Source organism: Rhinolophus ferrumequinum, chromosome 9 (genome assembly GCF_004115265.2).
Source record: "Rhinolophus ferrumequinum isolate MPI-CBG mRhiFer1 chromosome 9, mRhiFer1_v1.p, whole genome shotgun sequence".
NCBI classification, from domain to species: Eukaryota; Metazoa; Chordata; class Mammalia; order Chiroptera; family Rhinolophidae; genus Rhinolophus; species Rhinolophus ferrumequinum.
Window position 1 is genome coordinate 10,503,668 of NC_046292.1, and position 24,095 is coordinate 10,527,762.

Genomic DNA, 24,095 nt, shown 5'->3' on the forward strand with positions numbered 1-24,095 from the left:
GTCAGGCGGTTGGAGCTCCGTGCTCCTAACTCCGAAGGCTGCCGGTTTGATTCCCACAGGGGCCAGTGGGCTCTCAACCAGAAAGTTGCCGGTTCAGAACACTCCTTGAGTCTGCAAGGGATGGTGGGCAACGCCCCCTGCAACTAAGATTGAACACGGCACCTTGAGCTGAGCTGCCGCTGAGCTCCCAGATGGCTCAGTTGGTTGGAGCCTGTCCTCTCAACCACAAGGTTGCCAGTTCAACTCCTGCAAGGGATGGCGAGCTGCGCTCCCTGCAACTAGTAACAGCAACTGGACCTGGAGCTGAGCTGCGCCCTCCACAACTAAGACTGAAAGGACAACAACTTGACTTGGAAAAAAGTCCTGGAAGTACACACTGTTCCCCAATAAAGTCCTATTCCCCTTCCCGAATAAAATCTTAAAAAAAAAAAAAGAAAAGAAAGAAAAAAAGAAAGAAATGTAAAGGGATCCTTGGCTCTGAAAAGGATATAAATGGTTTGGGCTCCCCTATTTGCTGTCCGATTTTAGGTAACTTACCCCCATCCCTCAATTTCTTCTGTACAAGAACTGTTGTATGAGGATACGTGAGACAAATGCAAAGCACTGAGTTCAGTGCGTGGCCCATAGTCAGTACTCAACACCTACCATCATCACCGTCCTTATAAACAAGTCTTGCCCTAGATCCGGAGGTGGTAATAGAATGATGTTAATCCATTTCTCAAGTACTTGTTCTCTTTTCCTTTTCCTCGTACTTTGTTGTCCCCTTATCCAGTCACATAACAAAACAAAATACCATCATCTTGGGTCTTCCTGGGGAAACTGAGGGATTGGGAGGGGTCTTTGGGTGTGTATGGGGAGGGGTCCATCTAGAATAACCTGTAGAATCAGTGTTTCAGATAGGTACTGGGGTGACTAGGTCTGGGGGGCTGAGAGTGGGGTGCCTGGGCAAAGGAGGGAAATTGGGGAAATGAAGCTGAGAAGTGGCGTGTCTCAATAATAAAAAGAGCAGTGATCATTGTCACAGATACATATATTGAATTATGTTGTATAACTGAAACTAATACATGTCAATTATATCTCAATTTTAAAAAGTGGCAAAAAGTATATATTGACATTTAAAGAAAGAATAAAAAGGAGAGTCTAATGGATGTATCAGGAATATATTTATTTGGGACCAAATGAAGTAAGCCACGTAGGACACTAAGCACTCTGAGTGCAGGTGGCTTTAAGAGACTGTGAATTTGGAGAGGGATGTGTTAGGGGGTTAAGGGGAACTGTTATGGTGGGGTTCAGGGCTGAGGGAGTTGGGGTCCTCAGGATATGTGGACCCACTGAAGAAGTGGGATAAGGGTAAGAACCCAAAGAGGCTTTGGGACTGAAGGTGAAGTAAAGAGGATGTGATTTGGAGGTGGGGAAGAACACCAGGCCGCTGAAACAGCCTGAAAGTTTCCGACTGGGTGGTGAGGGTGAGGAACTGAGGAGTGGAGGGCCAGAGTAGGGTGACCAGTGAGGGCCAGAGGGCTGGGGTCTCTGGGCAGGTCGAGGTGGGGGTGCTGGGGTCTCTAAGTTGCCAAAGCCCGGGAGCCTGGGTCTGTAGGCTGAAAGGAGCGGGGGTCCGTGCATTGAGGAGGTCTTGGTGTTGCCGGTATGGCGGGGGTCCTCTGGGCCCCCCCTGGGCTAAAAAAAGAGAGGGTTCAGGTGGGGTCTGCGGGCCGAAGGGGTCCCTGGGGCCCCAGGGACCTGTGGGCTGAGGCGGGAGTCTCCGGGCGGAGGGTCGTGGGCTGACTAGGGTGGGGTGCCGGGGGCCCGAGGTCTATGGGGTTCCCGGGTCTGTGGGCTGATGAGCACAGGGTGCTGGCGGCCCGAGGTCTCTGCGGGGATCCCCGGGGCCCGGGAGTGTCCCGTCGCCGGGGCGGGGCCCGCCTCCCAGCTGACAGCCGCCGTAGGCACCGCCCCCTCTGACGTCAGTTCCGCCGCCGCCGCCGCCGCCGCGGCGCACAGCCCGCGGCCTCCTTCCCCGCCGGCCGCGCTCGGGAGCCGCCGGGCCGAGGCGGAGCGAGGGGCCGGGTGAGGCGAGGGCCGGGCGGCGGGCGCCGGGCCCCGCGGCCGGCACGACGGAGCCCCTGCACGGCCGGCGGCAGCGGTTGGCGGCGGCCCCGGGCCCCAGGCGCGGGAAGCGGCGGCGGCGGGGCGGCGGCGGCAGCGGCGACATGGAGCCGCGGGAGGTGAAGGATCGGATCCTGGAGAACATCTCGTTGTCGGTGAAGAAGGTGAGCACGGCCTGCTATCCCGGCCCAGCCCCGAACCCCAGGCGGACCCACCGGCCGGGACCCCGACCCATCCAGCGTCCCCTCCTTACCCCGGGTCGCCCACCCGGGCCGGGGTCCCTCCTGTCACCAGGGCTCGGGGACACCACGCTTCCCCTCCGCGACCCCGAGGTCGAGGAGCCGCCGGGAACCCGGGGCGGATGGAGGGGAAGCGGGGCCACTCACGTGAGCGCCGCGGCCGCACGAGCTATTTTTAAAAAACAAAGTTGAGGTCAGTGTCCTCAGAGCTTTCACCAGACAGGCCCGAGGGTCTTGCGTCCCTTAGAGGGGCCACGATCCGCCAGTACCCCCACTCGAGCTGCAGAAAAGCTGTGGGAGGACCCCGGCCCGCAGCGCATCTCTGGGCCGCATCCCTGTATCCTAGGTCCTCTCTGGGCTCCTGCATCTCGGAGAGTCCACTGTCGGGTCAACGACCGGTGATAAACGGCTTGCAATTTTCAGTCCTGAGTGACATTGCCTCTGTCCCTGGGAACTTCCCGGAATAATCTTGCTCAAGGATGGTAGTTTTGAAGAGGCTTTTCATAGCTTTGATTGAGAACCTGAAGCACCTGGAGATTGCCTTTTGGAGGGTGACTCCCACAACTTGGTGACACCACAGACACCCAGTTTGCGGTGTGGGGCTCCTGCTATAGAGATCATTGTCCCAATTCCAGATAGAAAAAAAATATTATCTATTAAGGGTATATAACTACGTGCGAGGAAGTCAGCTTATCTGAAAAAGGGTTCATGCTGGAAGGTAGACTTCATATTCACTTAAAACCAAATCAGAATTGACAGTCGTTTGAGGAATGTTGTTGGATTTTCCCCCCCTAATTCCTGGCTCACCTGGAAGTCTTAGAAACTGGGGGTAGGGATGACTTAGAGCGGGTGGAAAGGGTCATCACATTACATTTTATCGTTTCAACAAACCAAAATGAAGACAATTAATTAAATCAACAATTATATTTAAATAACTATTTTTCGCCACTTGAATTCCTCAAAAGTAACATAGGCAAGCAATTTTACCTTTCATAAAGATCAGTAAGGCTTAAAAAGAAAAATAGATTCCAAATGCTCTTAACTAAAATGTTCCTCCAAAAGCACAACTAAAAACAGATATCCAACAAAAGTTTTATTTAATTTTCCTGAGCTTTGCTGATGTAATTGGGGTATAGTTTTTGTTTACTCAAGGAGTGCAGGATGAGCAAATACTACTTTGTTAAAAAGCAGTACATGTTTTGTAATGGAAGAAAAAGAAAGATTGCTGACCTTTTTGATCTAATCTGTGCTGACTATGGCTTCAGGAAGGCCAGGCGTTTTGTCTTCGGATTTCTCACGAATAAATGGGGAAAGTCCGGGGTAGAAAGGTGATAGACATGCACACTGCCATCTGAGTGAGCACCGACCTTTTGAAGGCAGAGATCCACTGTGTCAATCAGAGGAGTAAATCATGAAAGAGTTGTTTGTCAAGATTCTTATACTTGTATGTGTTTGGACAAGCACTTTTATTGAGCTGTAATGCATGCCGGCCGGAAGATGTAAGTTGCACGCTAGAAACGGGAAACCTGTCCCCAGGTGCATCACAACCGAAGGCCTGACTAGCATCACGGTTATGAACATGGATTCTGGAGTCTGGCTGCCTGGGTTGAATCCCTGCCGTGCCAGTTAATAACCCTGGAACCTTGGAACCTATCCTCAACCTTTCCGTGCCTCAGTTTTCTCACCTGTAAAACAGGGATAAAATGAGGGCTGTTGGGAAGATTTAACAAGAGTTACATGTATGTAGAGTGTTTAGCGCAATGTTTGATCCCATCTTAATAATTTGTCTTAGTCTGTTTGAGCCGCTATAACTAAACTATCATAGAATGGGTGGCTTATAAACAACAAATTTATTTGTCACAGTTTCCCTCTTCCAGGTTGCAGATTGCTGATTTCTCCCTGTGTCCTCTCATGGGGTAAGGGTGTGGGAGCTCTCCTGGGGTCTCTTGTATTAGGGTGCCACCCTCATGATCTCCCAAAGGCCCCACCCACCTCCTAAAACCATCACATTAGGGGTTAGGATTTCAACAGATGAATGGAGAGAGGGGTGGTAGAAATGTTCAGTCTGTAGCATAAGTGGTGGCTTTTTCTGTTGGTTTGTGGTAGAGCCAAGTCCTCACTTTTACAAGGTCTGAAGATGGCTGACATGCACTGACATGTACTGCTTTATACAACACCATCTGGACTTGTTACCTGCTTCCTTTGCAAGCTGTGTTTCAGAGAGCTGTTTTATGAGTTTTGCATCAGGAAGTGCATTTGCTTCTCATAGGAGTCAGTTCAGCTATAGCAGTAGGCGTTGAGGGCTAGCAGCCTTGGGGTCACATCTGTCCTGGAACGCTAGTCTCACCTAAATTTGTTATACGGCATCTTGAGAGTCACTTCAGCTTTTTTCTTCCATCCAACCAAATGGTTTTACTGATCCTCTTAAAATGATACTGCATGAAGAAAATGAGATGTCTATTTCTGCAAAAAACGATCCATTGTGTATTACTATGTTTGCGGAGGATATTTTAGAACTTTTTATTGAAATAGAATATACCTACAGAAACTAGAACATATCTACTCCAAATGTACAGCTGGGTGCATTCTCACAACACATCCACATATCCAGAACCTACCGTGTTTCCCCGAAAATAAGACCAGGTCTTATATTGAGGTTTGCTCCAAAAGACACATTAGGGTTTATGTTCAGGGAATATCATCCTGAAGAATCATGCTAGGGCTTATTTTCCGGGTAGGTCTTATTTTGGGGGAAACATGGTACCTCAAGAAACAGAACACAATCATTAGCCCATCCCCTGATTCTTCTCCCAAAAACTACACCGTCAACTGTGACCACTCCCCAAGCAGTACTGTCAAGTTCGGCTATTTTCACACCTGGATTTTGCGATAGTGAACGTGCACTGGAACACCACAGAGGTGACATAGGTGTTATCCTACCGGCATCCAAGGGAACCTGTGTTTTTTGGGTTTTTTTTAAAGATTTTTTATTGGGGAAGGGGAACAGGACTTTATTGGGGAACAGTGTGTACTTCCAGGACATTTTTCCAAGTCAAGTTGTTGTCCTCTCAATCTTAGTTGTGGAGGGTGCAGCTCAGCTCCAGGTCCAGTTTCCATTGCTAGTTGCAGGGTGCACAGCCCACCATCCCTTGGGGGAGTCAAGGAATTGAACTGGCAACCTTGTGGTTGAGAGTCCGTGCTCCAACCAACTGAGCCATCCGGGAGGCAGCTCAGCTCAAGGTGCCATGTTCAATCTTAGTTGCAGGGGACGGAGCCCACCATCCCTTGCGGGACTCGAGGAGTTGAACCGGCAGCTTGTAGTTGAGAGCCCACTGGCCCATGTGGGAATCGAACCAGCAGCCTTCGGAGTCAGGAGCACGGAGCTCTAACCTCCTGAGCCACCGGGCCTACCCGGGAACCTGTGTTTTGATGTGAAGGCAGGATTCCCGGAGGGTTAGAGAGATAGGAGAGTTTAATAGTTAGTACAGGTAAATGAAAATGATAACCATGAAAGCAAGTTCTATGTGTTCTAGAAAGAGCGAGAAGCAGAAACAGCCCAGGTACTGATGATAAAAGATTGTGTTTTTTGATTTGTTATATTAATAGTTAAAGAGAAATGTCCTAGTCAAAGACAGTGTTGGCATTTTGCATTGGCCCATGATTCTACTAAGTGACATCTTCTCCATGGGAGGAAACGCTGTGGTTTTTCACGAGAGTTTTGTTTTGTTTTTGAGGAGTGGGAGTGCTGCCTGCATGAGCAGTGTGAGCAAGGGCTCTGTGCCGTGAGAAGCAGTCACTGCCCTCCAACAGTTTGTATATTGGTTGAAAGGAGAATTTAAAAAATCGCTAGGGCAAAGAGAAGTCCTCAGAGCAGGAGGCCTTAGCTGAGTCTTGACAAATTGGTAGAGTACAAAAAAGAAGTGGGCGTCAAGGTAGAAGGAACAGCCTAAGCATCCCGAAGTAAGAGGGGACATCCAGGTGGTCTTCTAAGGACCGTGAGGAGACAGACTAGTCTCAGGAGTGCTGAGGGTTCTGCTACACGTGGCTGGAAAGGGCTGGCCATGGAAGCTGTATAGCACAGTGACTGCAAAAGCAGGTTTCAGAGGCGCACAGACCTGGGTCTGGGTTTGTCACGGACTGTGCTGAACCTGACATTACTGGGCCTCAGTTAGCCTCAGCAGTCACAACTTACTCATGGTGTTCTAATGAGAATGAGGTTACAGGAGCTAATACACGTAAAGCATTCAGCACAAGAGCTGGCACATCACAGGGCCTAAATAAAATATTAGCATCATCACCTGCAAGTGTCTGTGTGAACTGTGCAGTTTTCAGTCAGAGTCTTACACTGCACGTCTCTGTTTCTTCAAGCTCAGAGTTTGTCAAACTTCTTAAAAAGCCAGATGGTAAATATTTTCAGCCCATATGATCTTTGTCGAAGCCACTCAGTTCTGCCCTTGTAGCTGAAAGCAAGCACAGACAATCCGTACATGTCTGGGTGTGGCTATGTTCCAGTAACCTTTGTTTACAATGACAGGCAGCAGGCTGGATTTGGCAGGCTGTACTCTATACGTACCTGTGTGCGCACATGAAAAAGTCCTCGTCGAGGTAGGCTAGGGATCACTTTCAGAGACATTGGTGTGACCCGTCCTATAGTCAACCAGATCTGTAGTGTAACTGTGATTTTGCACATTCTGTCAGGCTTGTGGAATGAATGTGGACTCTAGTAAACTCCATCATGTGCCCATGTATTCAGTTTTTCCAAAATATTTACTGATCACCTTCTAATATGTCCCCACTGTCCTAGGCCCTGGGAGGGTCATAGTGGTAAGATCCCTGGCCTCACGTCGTGAATATTCCAGTAGGAAGAGATGAGTGGACAAACCAATTACAAATTAGTATACAAACCAACACAAAGGTGATTTCAGATTGTGTTAAGTGTTAGGAAGGCATTGGGCAGGGTGATGTGACAAAGAATTGACAGGGGAATTTGCTGTGGACCACGTGGCCAGGAGAGATTGCCTAAGGAGGTGACATTGCATTCACCAAGGGACAGTGACTAGGAGAGGAGAATTAGACATTAGTCCAAGAAAATGAGGGGTGGTTTTAAAAAACACACCCAGAAGTGTGTAAAATAAAAAGGAAGCGATCCCTGTCCTCCATCTCCTCAGCCCCAATTCCGCTCCCTTTGAACAGGGCAAATAAATGAGACTTGATAACGTCACCGTCCTTCAGGGAATGCTCCTGGGTCAGGATGAGCTTGCCTTACCCAGGACAACCTAGGCCCCTCACCACCTCAGTTTCGGCTCACACGCTGCCCCACCAGTGTAGGCTGTCAGTGAGCTCCTGTTTCTGGCCAGGCACACCTGCTGTGGGGTAGGGGTCTCCAGGTCGGGGTCCACTGATGCTGGCGAATAAGCAGCACTCGTGTCCAGCCTAGCCTGTCACTGCTGCTGGAAAAGCTGGCATGAGTGGTGGGCTTTTTCCCCTATTTTCCCACTCCTTCAGGCAGGTGAGACCTGCCAGGACACTAAAAATTAGCTGGGGCAGCTCATTTCTAGAGAGGGCCTGGTAGTTAGATGTATGTGGGAATTACACTCACCATTTGGTTTCAATCAATACTTTCATTCTCTCTGGCTTTATAGAGAAACTCTTAATAGTTTAAAAATCTTAAGAGTTCTAAAAACCCTGACCTGAGTCACCCGGGCAGAGATCTAAAGACAATAATATCTACACACGCATTTTATAAACTGCAGTGCTAAGGATCGAAATTACTTCTCCTCACTTCCTCTTCCCCTGCCTGTCCTCATGTTGGCCGTAGCTCTTTCTCTGCGCCTTTCCTCTCTCACAGAAGAGAGGCTGTCTGGTGAGGGATGTGAGGGGCCCAGAGCCCCAGCCGGGAGCTACAGATGTGCGCACCTGACCCCACGAGGCAGCCTCCCAGGGCCAGCATTGGACACTAGTGAAGGGGTCACGGCTTTCTCTGAGCCCTGCCCGCCCATTCCATTTTAAGATACGGTTCTCCTTTTACAAAATGCTTCTCTAACATTAGGTCTCTGTTTGGAGCCTTGTGACACTGGGGTGCTTTCTGTCCCCGCGCAGAACGCCCTGGGCCCTCGCTTTCTCCGTGGTATGGCTCTAGCCTCAGGCCCATCCAGACTGAAGGGCCCTGCCTGATGAGCGGAGGCCTGGCAGACACCCACCTGCACCTGGGCTGAGACAGAAACTGGTTGCCACGTGGCAGCAGCAGGCCCCCTTTTCAGTCGGGGTGGGCTACAGCTGTCTCTGCGGTCACCCTGTAGTCACAGTTGACACTCAGAGTTTCAGTTGAAGCGGTGACGATTCCTGCAGGTCCCCCTGAAAACTCATCCAGCTGGAATCCATTGTGAAAAGAAATTCCCAGCAAAATTGAAAATCTGTTGCTGGCTGACAAAACCGTGAGGTCTGAAAAGTAATGCTGAGGAAGGGACGGAGCGGCGAAGACACGTTTTAATGGGGAAAGAAAGCTGGTGGTGGGAGTGTGGGCACTGAGGGGAGAGGAAGGTGGGCATTTGTAGGTACTGCGGGCTCTTCGGTGGCGCGTTCTCCCCCCTCGAGTCTTCCGCGCTCATCTCAGGCATCAGGACTCACCATGGCAAGAGGATGGTGCCACCGAAGCTGGCGGTGCCCTTTTGTCCCAGGAAGGCGGTGGGGCTTTTCTCCGTTTGGAGAGCAAGCTCTCCCCGGTGGCCTTGCTGCTGAGGAAGCAGGTTTCTCACTTGGGACCTGGAACCCCAAGTGCCGTGTGGAGTGACCACCTCTGGACCCAGAGCTCTCCTCTTTGGGAGTCTAAAGAAGGCAGCAGGGTGGGTTAGTTTGGGTTAACTTTGCTTTCCAGCCCTGTCCTTACTGCTGTTCGCTTAAGGTGCAAACATCCTAGGCCTTCCCAGAACTGTTTGAGGCAGGAGAATAAGGACGGTTTCTGGGAGAGTCCGTTTGGCTGGAGCAGGAAGGTTAGGCCATTGATCTGTTGGTTATTATAACTGTCCCGCATCCTGAGAATGGTTCCTCTAACTTGCTAGCAAAGCAGTTGGCCCTGCCACCTTCTGCCTCGTTTTGTCAAAGTATTTGTAGTTTATCTTTTTCCCCTTTGCTTATAAGTGTTTACAAACATTATAGGAATACATAAGAAAGTCTTAGTTTCCTATCTTCTCCCTTCCTGCCTGGGTGACTATACTTAAGAGTTGGAACTAACAGATGCTAAGAAACCCAGTAATATATGAGAACAAGGAAAGGACTGTTGTATAGTTGAAATCCACAAAAATCTCCAAACTCAAGCTTTGTAAATACTCAACCTCTCTTCACACTTTCACCCTAAGTTCTTTATTTTTGGTGTTACAGCCCACTAAGGCCTGAAATGTCCCAATACATTGAGAGGAAGGGTGTAATAATACCAGAGGAATCCTCACACTTCACTTACGGAGCACCTGCTGGTTACACACATTTCCTCAGTCAGGCTCACACCACGCTAGCAGGATAGGTCATGATCCCGGTTTCATACGTGAGGGAAATGAGCTTGAGGGACATAACTTGCCCAAGATTATAACCCTCCTAAGGGGCAGAGCTGGACCTGAACCATGTTTCTGGCTCTTGCTCTTTCCATTTCTCTGACCCTTATTCATCTCCATGGCATCTGCTTGGAAATGACAACAGATAACGCTCTCCACAGGCCAGTCCTCCATCAACTGCTCTTCATTTAACAGATATTTGTTGAGTGCCTGTGATGTGCTGAGCCCTCTTCTTCTTGTCACAGGAATCAGTGAGCAGAACTCACCAAGCCCCTGCCCCTTGGGGCTTACACCCTAGAAGTGGGACAGACGTTAAACAAATCCCAGTGGAGTAGGCGTATACCCCAGGTCTTCCCAATGGCCTTTATAACCATCAATTTGTGATCCATGGAGTTCTTGTCATGCTTCCTAACTCTATTTACATTTTTAGACTCTAAAGTCTCAGACTGGATTTGCACGGGCCTTGGAATGGAGGCCAGGGTCACCCCAGTGTCCTCCCAACCTAATATTGTGATTTAGACGGGGACTTGGTGGCCATTTTCCTTAGCAACAAGATGGTTGTTCGGGTAGAGGAAGGTTTCATGAGGTCACGTCGTAGGTACAGCAGAGGAAGAAGGAAGTGAAAGATGAACACTGAACCAGTGAAGGCTCCCTGTCTTTGAAAGACTGATGAAAATGAGCCTTTGAAAAACTCCCTTCTTCCTCCCACCGGTGCCCACACAGAACATTGAACGTGGAGCTCTCAGAAAACAGTACAGGGTTTCTGCCAGCTTCTGCTCCCATTCCAGCAGTGAAAGTGTGGAGCAGAATCGTGAGTGTGCGTGTTCTTTCAGGCCATTGGTTGGCTTCTAGGTCCCTGGTGTTTGCCTAGGGACCTCCTGGCAGAACCTCTTACCATTTTCCTCCCCACTTTGAAAGCAGTCCTTGGTTCCCTCAGAAGAGGTCAAGCCCTGTGCTGAGTTCAGCGGCAGAACAATCCTAGGACGTTGGGGCTGGGACACTCCCCTTCCAGGAAGGAGAAGCAGTTAACTGCTTTTGGAAACCATGTTCTGTCAAATTATCCGAAGATCTGTGCCCAACTGAGCCAGTCCCTTTCTGCGATCATTGTTCCAACACCCCAAAGAAAGCATAAAAAAATGAAACCCACGGATAATTCAAGTACCTGCTTTTTCCAGCTTTTACCCCCTGTATACCGTGTTTCCCCAAAAATAAGACCGAGCCAGACCATCAGCTCTAATGTGTCTTTTGGAGCAAAAATTAATATAAGACTTGGTCTTATATAAGATCCGGTCTTATGTAAGACGCAGTAGAGCTGATGGTCCAACTAGGTCTTATTTTCGGGGAAACGTGGTATCTTGCAGTAGCTGCCAGTAAAAGAGAGAGCCTAACAGCTTCCCAGCAAAAGGGCTAATGAGTAATGATTTGGGAGGTGGGAGAGAAAGCTGGATAATTGGGTGTGTTTAGTGGCAAATGAATGGTTAAGAAGCATTGGTTTCACCCAGCATGCTTACGGAACAATGCAGGCCCATGGCAAACACAGCACACGCTTTATGACAATTCTACATGTGGGGGTCCCAGTCAGTCCCAGGATGCCACCCAGCGTGGGCACAAGCCCCTCCTAGACAGGGGCATTGGCTGAAAGACAGTGTTTTTCATGGCCACGGAGAAACCAGGCTGATAGTTTCTGAATTGCAGGGGCTCTGATTGGTTCTCATGTATGGGTGATTTCTGGGTTCTCTAGTTCTGTAATCTACTGTAATTGATTGTCACTGGAAAGAAAAGATTTTTTCAGGATACAGTAGGGTGGGATCTAAGATATTTTAAGATTACGAGAGTAAGTCCGCAGCATTGTGGTTGCCTGGGGTTGGTGGAGCAGTGGACACCCAGCCGGCTGAAGCCTCTGTGGACTCTCATGTTTTCTGGGAAAGAAGCGATGAGGACATTCCTGACATTGTCCCCACCCCCCGTTATACAGAGTGTTGGGAATGGGCCAAGGCCCCTCTGCCCTCCTCAGTGAGTGTGGAATGAGGACTTCCAGATGGTTACAGCAGGTGCCCTGACCTTCGCTCTATCCCCAGGTGGGATGGAAGCAGAAGGGGCTCCAGGAGAGCTACTCGGGGTGTCTGAGCACACACACCAGGCCAAGACTCCGCAGTGAAACAGAAGGACCGCTGGACACAGCCAGGAGGTGCCCTCACCTCCCTGGGCCCAGTCTCCCTGCCTAAAAATGAGGGTTCTGGCTAAGTGACTCTTTTTCTGATTTTCAGTGCATTCAGAAGCCAAAGTTTCATTCACTGATAGCCTGTCTCTCGCTCACTCCAACTCCCCGCACATGCCCTCCTGCTCAAGGCATTCTTACGGAATGACAGGCCGCAGGAAACTCCGCTTGCAACTCCACCCAGCCTTGTCTGAGATTCCCGTGGAGATTCTCCACAGAAAGCTGTTGGCTGTGGCCTTCCATTCCTTGGATTATGTAAAACAGGCATTATTGCTCTTAGACGCTTTGCTGAACCTTAAAAGACTCCAGGCTGCTGCCTTATTTTTTTATTTATTTGTTTACCTGTTTATTTTTGGCGGGATGGATGGTCAGCACTGGCCTTTCTCATCCAATCCATGAGTGTCTGTGCCTGCAGCCAGCGCAGGCTGTTGGTGCAAGATCAGGGTGGGGAAGTCGATTTGGTGGCCTCCTGAAGGGGACATTGGGTAGGTCTAAACACACCAACCCTTCTCCAGCTGTCACTGATAGGGACGACCCCTCTTAGGGTCCCTCTCCCTGGGAGTGTCCAGGCGTCAAGGTTTGGGGACATCCCAAGCCCATCGGTAATAAACAGTATCACGTGGCTTGATCTCTGCCTTTCCCCTGAGGGTCTGCCTCCAAAAGAAGGTGAATGTCCCTGAGGCCCAGAGGGGTGGCTTCACCCATCAGTCGCCACTCTGTGAGTAGAATTCCAAAGGCAAGATAGGCAGTGCCCTTGCCCTTTCCACAAGACTCACCTCGCGCACCCAGCATACCTGCAGCAGCACCCAGTGAGAGGCAGCCTCAGGGATTAGGTGGCCTGCCGCTCGTGGCTCTGAGTTTGAGTTGAGCTCATGGAACAGGGCCATCCTGGACTTAATTTCTAAAAGAGTTGATTTGAGGTCAGGCGGCAGTCCACACTTCCTTCATTTGAGCTCTTTTCTGCTTTTGGATTTCCACTCCTAGACCTGGCCTGCTGAGGCTGTTCTAAACATTCTGTCATTTAAATATCCCTGGTCTCCGCAAGCCACTAGGGACGCTGCTGTTTCCTGGCGACCTCCTCCCTGGGCAGCGGAAGAGAGAGCAGGTTTCTCGTGCAGTGATAGGTCTGTGCCTTCTGTGTGCTGAGCAGGGGTGCAGTGAGCCCCGCGGTGGTCGGCCAGTTCACACAGACACCTTTACAGCCCTGTGTCTCTCCAGTCTCGCAGACTCTCCTGCTGTCATTGGGGCCGGATTTTTATCCTGCTCTGCAAATATGGGAGTGGGACCCTCTCCCGCCACAGTACAGCTTGTGAGCAGGCAGCAGAGTTTGATTTCAGATCTCCCACCTGTTTATGAGCAATGGCACAGCCTCTTTAGTCTTGACTGACCAGGGAGAAAGAAAGGAGGGCACCTGTGACAGTCTTATTTTCATTTGGCCATTTACAATCTTTCACAGCTCCCTGTAAATTAATCTGCTAGGGACCAATTCTGGAAGGAGTTCTTGATACCGACCATAGAACCAGAAATCATTCTGTGGTTGTATGTCTATAAGAGAAGACGGTGTAGAAGGCTGGGCCGTGGCAGCTCAGAGCAAAGAGTGGGCCTAACCCTAATTAAAATGCTCTGAGTCAGGCATTTTTGGCTTGCCGGCGTGTGCCACCCACATTTCCCCACAGCCATGGGGTCTGGCAGTCTCGTGACGGCCGTTCCTCCCAGCGTGCTCTGCGGGGAGCACTGTCCTCCTGACTTGGAGAGTCTGGGGTGGGTTGAGCCCAGCTCTTCCCGGCCTGGTGCCTGAGCAAGCCCGGGGCTCAGGAGCCAGGGGAGGAGAGCAGCTGAGTCAATCCAGGGTGTGGTCTGAGAACATGCCTGTGAGGGGAGGCCGGAGTTTAGGGAAACCACGGCTTTTCCCCCCATTATTATTACTACTTTAAATCTTAGTCCTTCTCTTCATTCTCAGCTGACCTTGCTTATTTTTAAATATTCTTCTGATGAGAACTTTTTCACCCTCCCACCATCAAGCTTACCAACCCACTTGCATCTGGGCTCCCATCTGTGGCCACCACTCTTCTGGGACAGTGGATCCCATCCTGTCTTTCCTGCTCAAGGACTTGACTTTCTTGCTCCACCCCCATTTTCTTTTGGCAAAAGTGGTGAGAGGGTTTTTCTGTTTCGCTGTCTCCTTTCCTTCCTTCTTTCCTTCCTTCCTTCCTTCGTCCCTCTGTCTGTCCCTCCCTCCCTCCTTCCTCTTCCCCTCTCTCTCCTAACCACAAATAGTCAGTGCTGTGTAGTATACTGAAGCCCCATGGACAGCTCTTACCATCTCATGGACGTCTTGTGTCTGCTAACCCCACGTTCCTCCATTATTTTGAAGCAGGCATCCATACATTTTTCAGTAAACACTGCTCAAAGATTAGGATTTTTTTCTCACGTAACTCCATACCACTATCACACTTTAAAAATGTAATAATAATTTTTCTTCAATGTCATCAAATATCTATTAAGTTTTCAAGTTTCAATTGCCTCATCAACCTCATTTTAAAAATACCTCGTGGGGCCGGACTGGTGGCTGAGGTGGTTGGAGGGCCGTGCTCCTAACAACGAGGTCGCCGGTTCGATTCCCACATGGGCCAGTGAGCTGCGCCCTCTACAGCTAAGATTGTGAACAACGGCTCTCCCTGCAGCTGGGCTGCCGTGGGCCACCGTGTGCCCCCCTAAGTGGCCCATGCGGCAGCTGGTGAGAGCTGTTGTGAGCTGCTGTGAGTGGCCGACCAACAACTGGCAACCAACTGCCTCAGCCAGGGGGAGCGCAAGGCTCCTAATACCAGCTTGGGCCCGGGACCTGTGTCCTATACGACGAGACAGAACCGGGCTTGAACCGGGGCGAGGGGGGGAGGCAGTAGAAAGTTGGGGGGGAGCCTCGTTTGCTTGAAGCAGGATTCAGATGAGTTTCGATTCTCCTTGACGAGCTCCTGCCAGGCTTTCTTCCCTACCCCTTCCCGAGAACTGCTGTTGCCAAGGTTCCCAGCACCTCCCTTTATGTGGGAATGTGACCCTGATGAACTGATCATCCCCGCCCTTTGGAAACTGCCTTCACTTGGCTACTGGAACACACCCTGTCCAGATTTTCCGCCCACCTCACTGGCTGTGCCTTCTCAGTCTAAAGCAGTGGTCCTCAGCCCTGGCTGGACATTAGAATTGCCTAGGGAGTGCTAAAAAGAAATGCTGGTTCCTGGGCTCCACCTCCAGAGTTTCTGATGTAGTTGATCTGGGAAGGCACCTGGGTGTTGTTACGTTCCTCCGGTTCCCGACGTAGTTCTCTTGTGCAGACTGGATGAGGATCCCTGATCTAACCCTGGACTGGCTCAGTACTCAGATGCATCTCTTTCTGCATTTTAAAGATGATCTCATCCAGTTCCACAGCTTTTAATACCATCTAAAGGCTGATGGTGCTGACCTCTCCCTGAACTCCAGAGCCATTTATACAGCTGCCCCGGCCTCAGGACCTTTGCACCTGCTGTCCCTCTAACTAAAATACTCTTTTCCCAGAAACCTCAGGAGTCATTTCCTCAGTGAGATCTGCTCTGACCCCATATTTATTTATTTATTTATTTTTAATTTTTTTTTAAAGTTTTTTTTTGGCGGGGGAAGGGGAACAGGGCTTTATTGGGGAACAGTGTGTACTTCCAGGACTTTTTTCCAAGTCAAGTTGTTGTCCTTTCAATCTTAGTTGTGGAGGGTGCCGTTCAGCTTCAAGTTATCCTTTCAGTCTTAGTTGTGGAGGGCGCAGCTCAGCTCCAGGTCCAGTTGCCATTGCTAGTTGCCGGGGGCACAGCCCACCATCCCCTGCGGGAGTCGAACCGGCAACCTTGTGGTTGAAAGGATGTGCTCCAACCAACTGAGCCATCTGGGAGCTCAGCAGCAGCTCAGCTCAAGGTGCTGTGTTCAATCTTAGTTGCAGGGGTCGCTGCCCACCATCCCTTGCGGGACTCGAGGAATTGAACTGGCAACCTTGTGGTTGAGAGCCCACTGGGCCATGTGGGAATCGAACCGGCAGCCTTCGGAGTTAGGATCATGGATCTCTAACCGCCTGAGCCATCGGGCCGGGCCTCTGACCCCATATTTATAACTGATCCCCTGATCCCTGCTTTGTTTTTTTATAGCATTATTATTACCTAACGTGATTTTACATATTTGCACATAGTTTACCTCTATCTGCCACCAGGATATAAGGGCAAGGATTTCTGTGTAAGAATAGTATCAGATATACACATTGTGGGTACTCAGTAAATATTTGTTGAAATATGTGAATCTCCAAAGCTTGAGTCTCCCTCTCTAGCCGCGGCTGAACTGAGCTTTGGGCAAAGACACAGCTTCCAGCCCAGCCTGTCACAGGTGTGCATTCCTTTCCACCTCTCCTCGGGGCTCTAGACCAGAGGTCAGCTAACTTCTTCTGTAGTAAAGGACCAGATAGTAAATATTTAGTTCTGCAGGCCATACAGTATCTGTTGCATCTACTCAACTCTGCTGTCATAGCCTGAAAGCAGCTGTAGATAGTACAAAAACAACTGACTGTATTCCAATAAAACTTTGTTTACAAAAATAGGAGGCAGACGCACTGGCCATAGTTTGCCAGCCCTGAAACACTCACAACTACTTGGCAATCTGATCAGCAGGATGAATTTCTTCCCAGAAGTGGGGAAGCTCCTCCTGGAGCAACCGTGACGTGTACTAACCAAATGATACACGTCTTCACTGGGAAAGTGTCATTGTGTCATTGTGTGAGAGGATGGAGAGAGTAATGGGCAAGCCTTCCTCTTAAAGCAGCCGCACTGGCTGTTCTGGGCCTGTCTTCCAAGCAGCAGAGCTGCAGAAGACACTGAGCTTGTATCCACCACGTGACTTACAAGAGAGCAGGCAGCACTTCTCTTTCTTGGGTTCTCCTACAAGTTAGCATAGAGTGTGACATTTTATATGCATTATTCATTCAGGGATCTTGAACCCAGGTTGGATGAAATGATTTAAAATCCAGCTCTGCCCCTTACTCTCTCTGTGACCTACTTTATGGGGTGCTGTGATGATTAAATAATGTTTGCAAAGTACGTCATCATCATAGCTGCTAACATTTATTAAGTGTCTTCAAGGTATCACGCACTTTGATAAATATAGTAGAAGTAGTATCTGAACCCTCACAGCAACGTTTAGAGAGGGTACTATCCTCATTTTACAGATGAGGAAACCGAGGTTAGAGAACTTAAGTAACTTGCCCAAGGTCACACAGTGAGTAGCAAAGCCCACATTCAAATCCAAGTTGTCTGCCCTCAGAATCCTTAAGCAGAGCACTTAAGCACTCTGCTGCCTTCTAGTGCACCTAATAAGAAGCACTCAGTAGATGACGACTCTAATTGTAGCCAGTTTTGGCTTCCCCAGCAAGTATTGTATGTGACCGAAGAGTGATTTGGAATAAAAGTTGATAATTGTGCTTCTAGGCTGAATTATGTTCATTATGCCCATTCCATTAAGTCTGTTGTTGCTCAAGGGCCCTCATTTATTCAGTGTTTGCTTTCCTCCCACTCCCCACTTTTTCAGAGCCTGCAGATCTTACTGGTGCAGCAAGTAGTTACAGGCTGAATGCCTCTGTATGTCGCTGACCAACTCTCCAAGTAGGAGCTCAAGCTGTTGACAGCTCCTAAATTTCTTCCCTCATTGATTCAGAAACATTCCCTCTCTTCTTCCTACTCCTCTCAAGAACCATGCTGGGTTGTAGCCTTGATTCAAGATCTCCTTGTCCCCTGAGATCATGGAAAATTTTTATCAACCTGCTGTAAAAGAGCGATGAAAGAATATGCTTTGGAACCACCTGCTAGTGAGCTAATGAACAGAAAAGCAGTCATTGAGAGCAGGGTACCTCGTCGTGTCTTTGCACCTGAGCTATGGTTAGCCAAGTGCTGTGTCATTAGTTTGACTAAGACTGGGGTCATTATTCCTAATAACTTCGGTAAATGTTTATCGAGCACTTGCTGCTTCCCAGGACCTATGCTAAGCCTTTTGCATGCTTTATCATTTGCTCCCCTCCACCAGCACTGTCCAGTGGAACTTTCTGCAGTGATGGAAAAGTTCTGTAGCTGTATGGCCAGTGCAGTGGCCATTAGCCACGTGTGGTCACTGAGCATTTGAAATATGGCCAGTGCAACTGAAGAACTAAACTTTCTATTTTGTTTAATTTTAATTAATTTAAATTTAAATAGTCACATATAGATAGTAGCTACTGTCTAGAGAGCTCAGCTCTAAGTAATCCTTTTAACCCATTTTACAGAAGAGAAAAATGAGATTTAGAGGTTTAAGTAATTTGTCAAAGGGCTCAACTCGAGTAGCAAAGCCAGGCTTTGGATCCATGATTCCTGCCCAGAGCCCCCACTCTTCACCACCATGTTATACATTCTTTCTATTATATCTTTTGCAGAACTTGTTTCCTGGTTGCAGACTGTTCTCTAATGCATAATACCCACCTTGATATACATATGCATACATACCCACCTTGATTATACATATGCATAATGTATATGTATGCAACCCACCTTGAACTAAATGTGCAAGACCTATGTAAAGAAAGCTGTAAAACTTACCAAAGGATATAAAGAAAAGAACTGTATAAGTGGGGAGGGGGCGTGTGAAATCCATGTTCCTGGATGGAAAGATTCAGTATTACAAGAATACTATTTCTCCCCACAAATAATTTCTAGATTCAGTATAATTCTACTACAGGTCCAAAAAGGAATTGTAATAAAATTTGATTCTAAAGAATGTGCCAGAATAGTCTAAACAGTTTTGAAAACTTATAGTTGGGGGATGGGTGGACTCATTCACATATCAAAATGATGAATAAAGTGAAAATAATTAAAAATAGGGGACTGCCGCAAAGGATGGTGGGCAGTGCCCCCTACAACTAAGATTGAACACGGCACCTTGAGCTGAGCTGCCGCTGAGCTTCCAGATGGCTCAGTTGGTTGGAGCACGTCCTCTCATCCACAAGGTTGCCAGTTCAATTCCTCGACTCCCGCAAGGGATGGTGGGCAGCGCCCCCTGCAACTAAAATTGAACACGGCACCTTGAGCTGAGCTGCTGCTGAGCTCCCAGATGGCTCAGTTGGTTGGAATGTGTCCTCTCAACCACAAGGTTGCCGGTTCGACACCCGCAAGGGATGGTGGACTGCGCCCCCTGCAACTAGAAAACGGCAACTGGACCTGGAGCTGAGCTGCGCCCTCCACAACTAAGATTGAAAGGACAACAACTTGAAGCTGAACCACAACCTCCACAACTAAAATTGAAAGGACAACAACTTGACTTGGAAAAAAGTCCTGGAAGTACACACTGTTCCCCAATAAAGTCCTGTTCCCCTTCCCCAATAAAATCTGTAAAAAAAAAAAATAATAATAGGGAACTGCCACAGAAATAGACAAAGGACCAGTTAAAATAGTCTAGAAAGGTGGCATATTAAATCACAAATCAGTAAGGGACCATTAATAAATGTGGAAAATGGGTTATCCATCCAAAAAATAATAAGCTGGATCCTTATGCCCCATACAAAGATCTAAACCTAAAAAAGGAAACCAAAGAAGTCTTAAAACTATAGAAGAATAGAGGTACTTTTGTAACATTACACTGAGAAAAATGGAAAACTATAAAGGAAGGTAATGATAGATGTGACTACATAAAAAGTAAAAATTTCTCAATAGGGAAAAAAACACCAAAAGCAAAGTTGAAAGGTCATTTGACACTGGGCAAAACACCAAAAAAACAAAACGGAACAAAAAAACCATAGCAACAAACAGGGTTAAATCCTTAAAAAACAAAGAGCTGTAACAGATAAGTAAGAAAAAGATAGGCAGCCAGAAGATTGAGCAGAAGTTATGAACAGGCATTTCACAGAAAAATTAAATAGAAACAGTTAATAAGGATGGTCGACTGCATTAGAGACCAGAGAAATATAATTTAAAACAGTTAGTTACTGTTTTTCACCAACTGGACTGGCAAGAGTTAGACTGATTATATCCTTGTTGGCCAGCATGGTGGGAATGTACCATGTTTCCCCGAAAATAAGACCTAGCTGGACAATCAGCTCTAATGCATCTTTTGGAGCAAAAATTAATATAAGACCGGGTATTATATTATATTATATAAGACCAGGTCTTACAGTATAGTAAAATAAAACCGGGTCTTAATATTAATCTTTGCCCCAAAAGATGCATTAGAGTTGATTGTCCGGCTAGGTCTTATTTTCGGGGAAACATGGTAAATCAATCCAACCTTTTAGAAGGGCAAATGGCTGGTTCCAGCCCAACAGTAAATGTGCGTGTTCTTTAGCTTTGCTGCTCCACCCTATGCACCCAGCGTACACAATACCCACACAGGGATCCACCCATGTTTGTCACAATAGTTTGTGTAGTAGCAAAGAATTGGAGACAACAGCCATACCTAACAATGGTTAAAGCATGATACATCATATTTTAGAATACAATGTGGCTATCAAAAAATATAGTGAACCTATATATAATGATATGGAAATATATGCTTAATACAGTGTTAAGAAAAAGCAAATTTTAGAACAATGAGTATAGTATGATCCTAGTTTGCTTTTTTTTTTTTTTTTTTAAATTGGGGAACAATGTGTTTTTCCAGGACCCATCAGCTCCAAGTCAAGTCGTCGTTTTTTCAATCTAGTTGTGGAGGGCGCAGCTCACTGGCCCATGTGGGAATCGAACCACCAACCTGGGTATTGTGAACACCGCGCTCTAACCAACTGAGCCAACCAACTAGCCGCCCTGATTTTTTTTTTTAAGTCTGTGTATGCAGAAAAAGAATTCTACACACACCCAGGCTGTTGACAGTGGGGAACAGGGAGCAGGAGGTCTTTATATATTTCTACCTACTTCCATGTCGCTTGCACTTTTATGATGAACAAATATTGTCAGGAATCTGGATCTGGATCTGAGTTCCAGCCATGGCTCCCTCATTTAGCTGAAAATCATAGTGAAGGACCTAACTTCTGCTGGCCACCTTCTCTATTTAAAAATACATGGATAAAAATGTAAAACTTTTGCATGTTTTCTAAGTGTTATGCTGGGTATGGCTACTTTTATACTAAAGAAAATGCATAAGCCTGTTTTGCTTTTTTCAGTCAGGGAGTTACATTAGATCTCTAAAGATTCTTCTAGCTCTAACATCTAAGACTCTCTGATCTCAGAGTTACTTGGATTTTGAAATTTGAAAAACAAACAAAAAACTGGACATTGACCTTGTGTTTCTAAAGTGTGCAAAACTTTGAGCCATTCTGAGAGGGAGTTGTGCAATTTTCACAGGCACGTTGCCCTTCCTTTCAGTTCTGGAAACCTTTCCTCCTGGGGCTCTGTTTTGCCTGCCTCTCAGGAGGGAGGGCAGACCCAGAAGGACTGAGGTCTGACCCTGGCCAGCAGGGCTGCTGGGCTTACTTTGGGCCCCAGAGAAGAGAGACTATTTTTGTTGTGGGGGCTGAATGGTTGGCCTCTCACCAAGAGCGCGTGCCTGTTGGTGTGGTTGATGTATCTTGCCGTCTCCACCACTGCTTCCAGAAAACACTTGAGAACACGTTTGTGCAGCGCCAAGAGCTTAAACCTGAGATGAGTGTACAGGGACGAGTGCTCTTTTTTTGTGTCCTTCCCCATTCTGGCCATTGGAAGGGCAGCAACAGACCAGAGTATGGCTAGAATGAAGTTGGAAGGACTCCTCCTGGGGCTTTACTTGAAAGGGGCCCCTGCCTCCTAACTGGTTGCAGAGAACGCAGTCCAAGTGTCTGGGCTTTCTTAGCCTTACATAAGCTGGGAGAGCTGCCTCACCTTCCTCAGCGGGTTTGCTCAGTGCTACGCTTCATCTCGCCCGCTGTTCAAATCTCCTTTGATCAGTCCAGCCGGAGACCAGTGCCCAGCTCCACATCCAGCCTTGTCAGGTTCCTCAGGCAAACCCAGGGTCCCACGTCAGCCTCTGGCAAGAAGGCATTGGAGCAGGTGCCCCAGGCCATCAGCCCTTAGTTCGTGTAGATGAGCAGCTCGAGGCAGGGCCACCATGATGCACAAATCCAGGGAGGAAGGCATTTTCAGTGACACTGCGATTCACTTATGGGGCTAACACTGTATGTGGTGCCCCTGGGGTTGTGCAGCGCGGTGACCCTGGCTCGAAGCCTGGGACCCCCTGAGACCTACCCATGGAACGTGACTGCCTCACCAGCAGTGAGTTGTCCTCGTGCAAAGCCCTTCCTGCGTGCCTCTTGGGGCCTGGCTCTAAGGATACAGCCTTCGGCCTCCAGACCCTCCAGTGCCGGATGAGCAGGGCGCAGGCAGTTTGAGGTTGATGCCCTCCATCATCACAAAAACATTGTTTGACTGGTTTCCTCAGCTACCCTCTCGATTCTGGGGCTCCTGTAGCCCTCCTCTTTATCCATTTCTAACGGGGTTGTTGTTTTGTCCCTTGCAGTTGCAGAGCTACTTTGCTGCGTGTGAAGATGAGACCCCCGCCATCCGGAACCATGATAAGGTCCTACAGCGTCTGTGTGAGCACTTGGACCACGCCCTGCTGTACGGGTGAGCTGGGCTGGTTTCTAGAGAAAACAGAGCACAGCGGGGCATGGCCAGCGCTGCAAGGAGCCTCCAGAGAGAAGTCCCTAGCCTTGAGGGCCTTTATTTCTTCTTTTCCTTTCTTCTTTCTTCTTTCTTTCAGAAAGAGGTTTGTCTCACTCAAGTGGGCCGTGGGCTGTCTGTAGTTGTCCCAGTAAATTGTCTGAGCGGGCGTCCATGACTGGGAGAGAATTAGCAAGGGATGAAACGATGGTGTGAAGGCTGGTTGCCCGTGGGTCCCGCTGGGGGTCCATTGCTTCCAGCCTTGAGCTCACTTCTAACACGAGCTGGTGGACCAAGTGACTGCAGCTTCCCAGGGTGGCCCCGTTTAGGTCACAGCAGCTCCTGTCTTCCTTTCGCAGACTGCAGGACCTCTCATCTGGCTACTGGGTGCTCGTGGTGCATTTCACCCGGAGAGAGGCCATCAAGCAGATCGAGGTGCTGCAGCATGTGGCCACCAACCTGGGGCGCAGTGAGTAGTGGGGCGGTGACGTTCAGAAGGACCAGCTCTGCCTCCCTGGGGGTAGCTCAGGACTCGTGTGGCCTCAGAGTCAGCCCTGGGAGGCAGATTGCCTTGTGGTGTCCAGAGGCAGTGGGGCGTTCCCATGCCACACTCTCCGTGTGGCCTCTCTCCTCCCTGGGTGACGGACAGTGAGATGCTCAAGAGAACCAGACTCCTGTCGAATCCTGGCCCGAGCACGTAATGAGGAGTCTCGCTTCTCTCCCTGAGTGAGGAACAGTGTTAGTTAGCTTATGGGATCCTGCAGAATCCTTTCATTTCTCAATCCATCTGAAGTCTGTAGTCTGCCTTCTTTATCAGAGCTTCCTGGGCAGCAACAGGCTAGGGCCTAACTGGGAAAATAAAGATTTCAGGGGTTACCGCACTTTAATAGGACACAAGGCCACTGGGATGCGTGGTCCCCTCAGCCATTCTTTCTTCCTTTCTGCCCTCGCTTGGCACAAAAAAAGCCAACACACTGACAGACCTTCTTTCCTGTTACCCTGCCCTTGTTTGCAGGCCGTGCCTGGCTGTACCTGGCCCTGAACGAGAACTCCCTGGAGAGCTACCTGCGGCTGTTCCAGGAGAACCTGGGTCTGCTGCATAAGTACTACGTCAAGTGAGTGTCTGGAATGGTCCGTCTCCTGTAGTCCCAGAGCTCTCCTTGAGCCTCGTCCCACAGTGTGCCACTTCAGAGGCCTGGCCTGGCATTGCATGCTGAGGACACGTCATTAAAGACTTGTCTGTTTAGCACTTCGGTGCTCTGCCACTGGCCGATCCTCTACCCAGGCCTCCGACCTGACTAAAGCGTTCAACCTTTGCTGGGGTTGCTGCAGGAACAGA

At 48.8% G+C, this 24,095-nt stretch overlaps 1 protein-coding gene across 1 annotated transcript in view; it reads left to right on the forward strand.

Moving 5' to 3' along the window:
• The first annotated feature begins 2,001 nt into the window (after positions 1–2,001).
• Positions 2,002–24,095, forward strand: part of PLEKHM2 (pleckstrin homology and RUN domain containing M2) — a 36,577-nt gene continuing 14,483 nt past the window's right edge. Inside the window, exons 1-4 of the mRNA XM_033113806.1 lie at positions 2,002–2,270; positions 22,614–22,720; positions 23,116–23,225; positions 23,772–23,871. Coding sequence (XP_032969697.1) covers positions 2,211–2,270; positions 22,614–22,720; positions 23,116–23,225; positions 23,772–23,871 — 377 coding nt within the window. The 5' untranslated portion in view covers positions 2,002–2,210. The remainder of the gene's footprint in view (positions 2,271–22,613; positions 22,721–23,115; positions 23,226–23,771; positions 23,872–24,095) is intronic.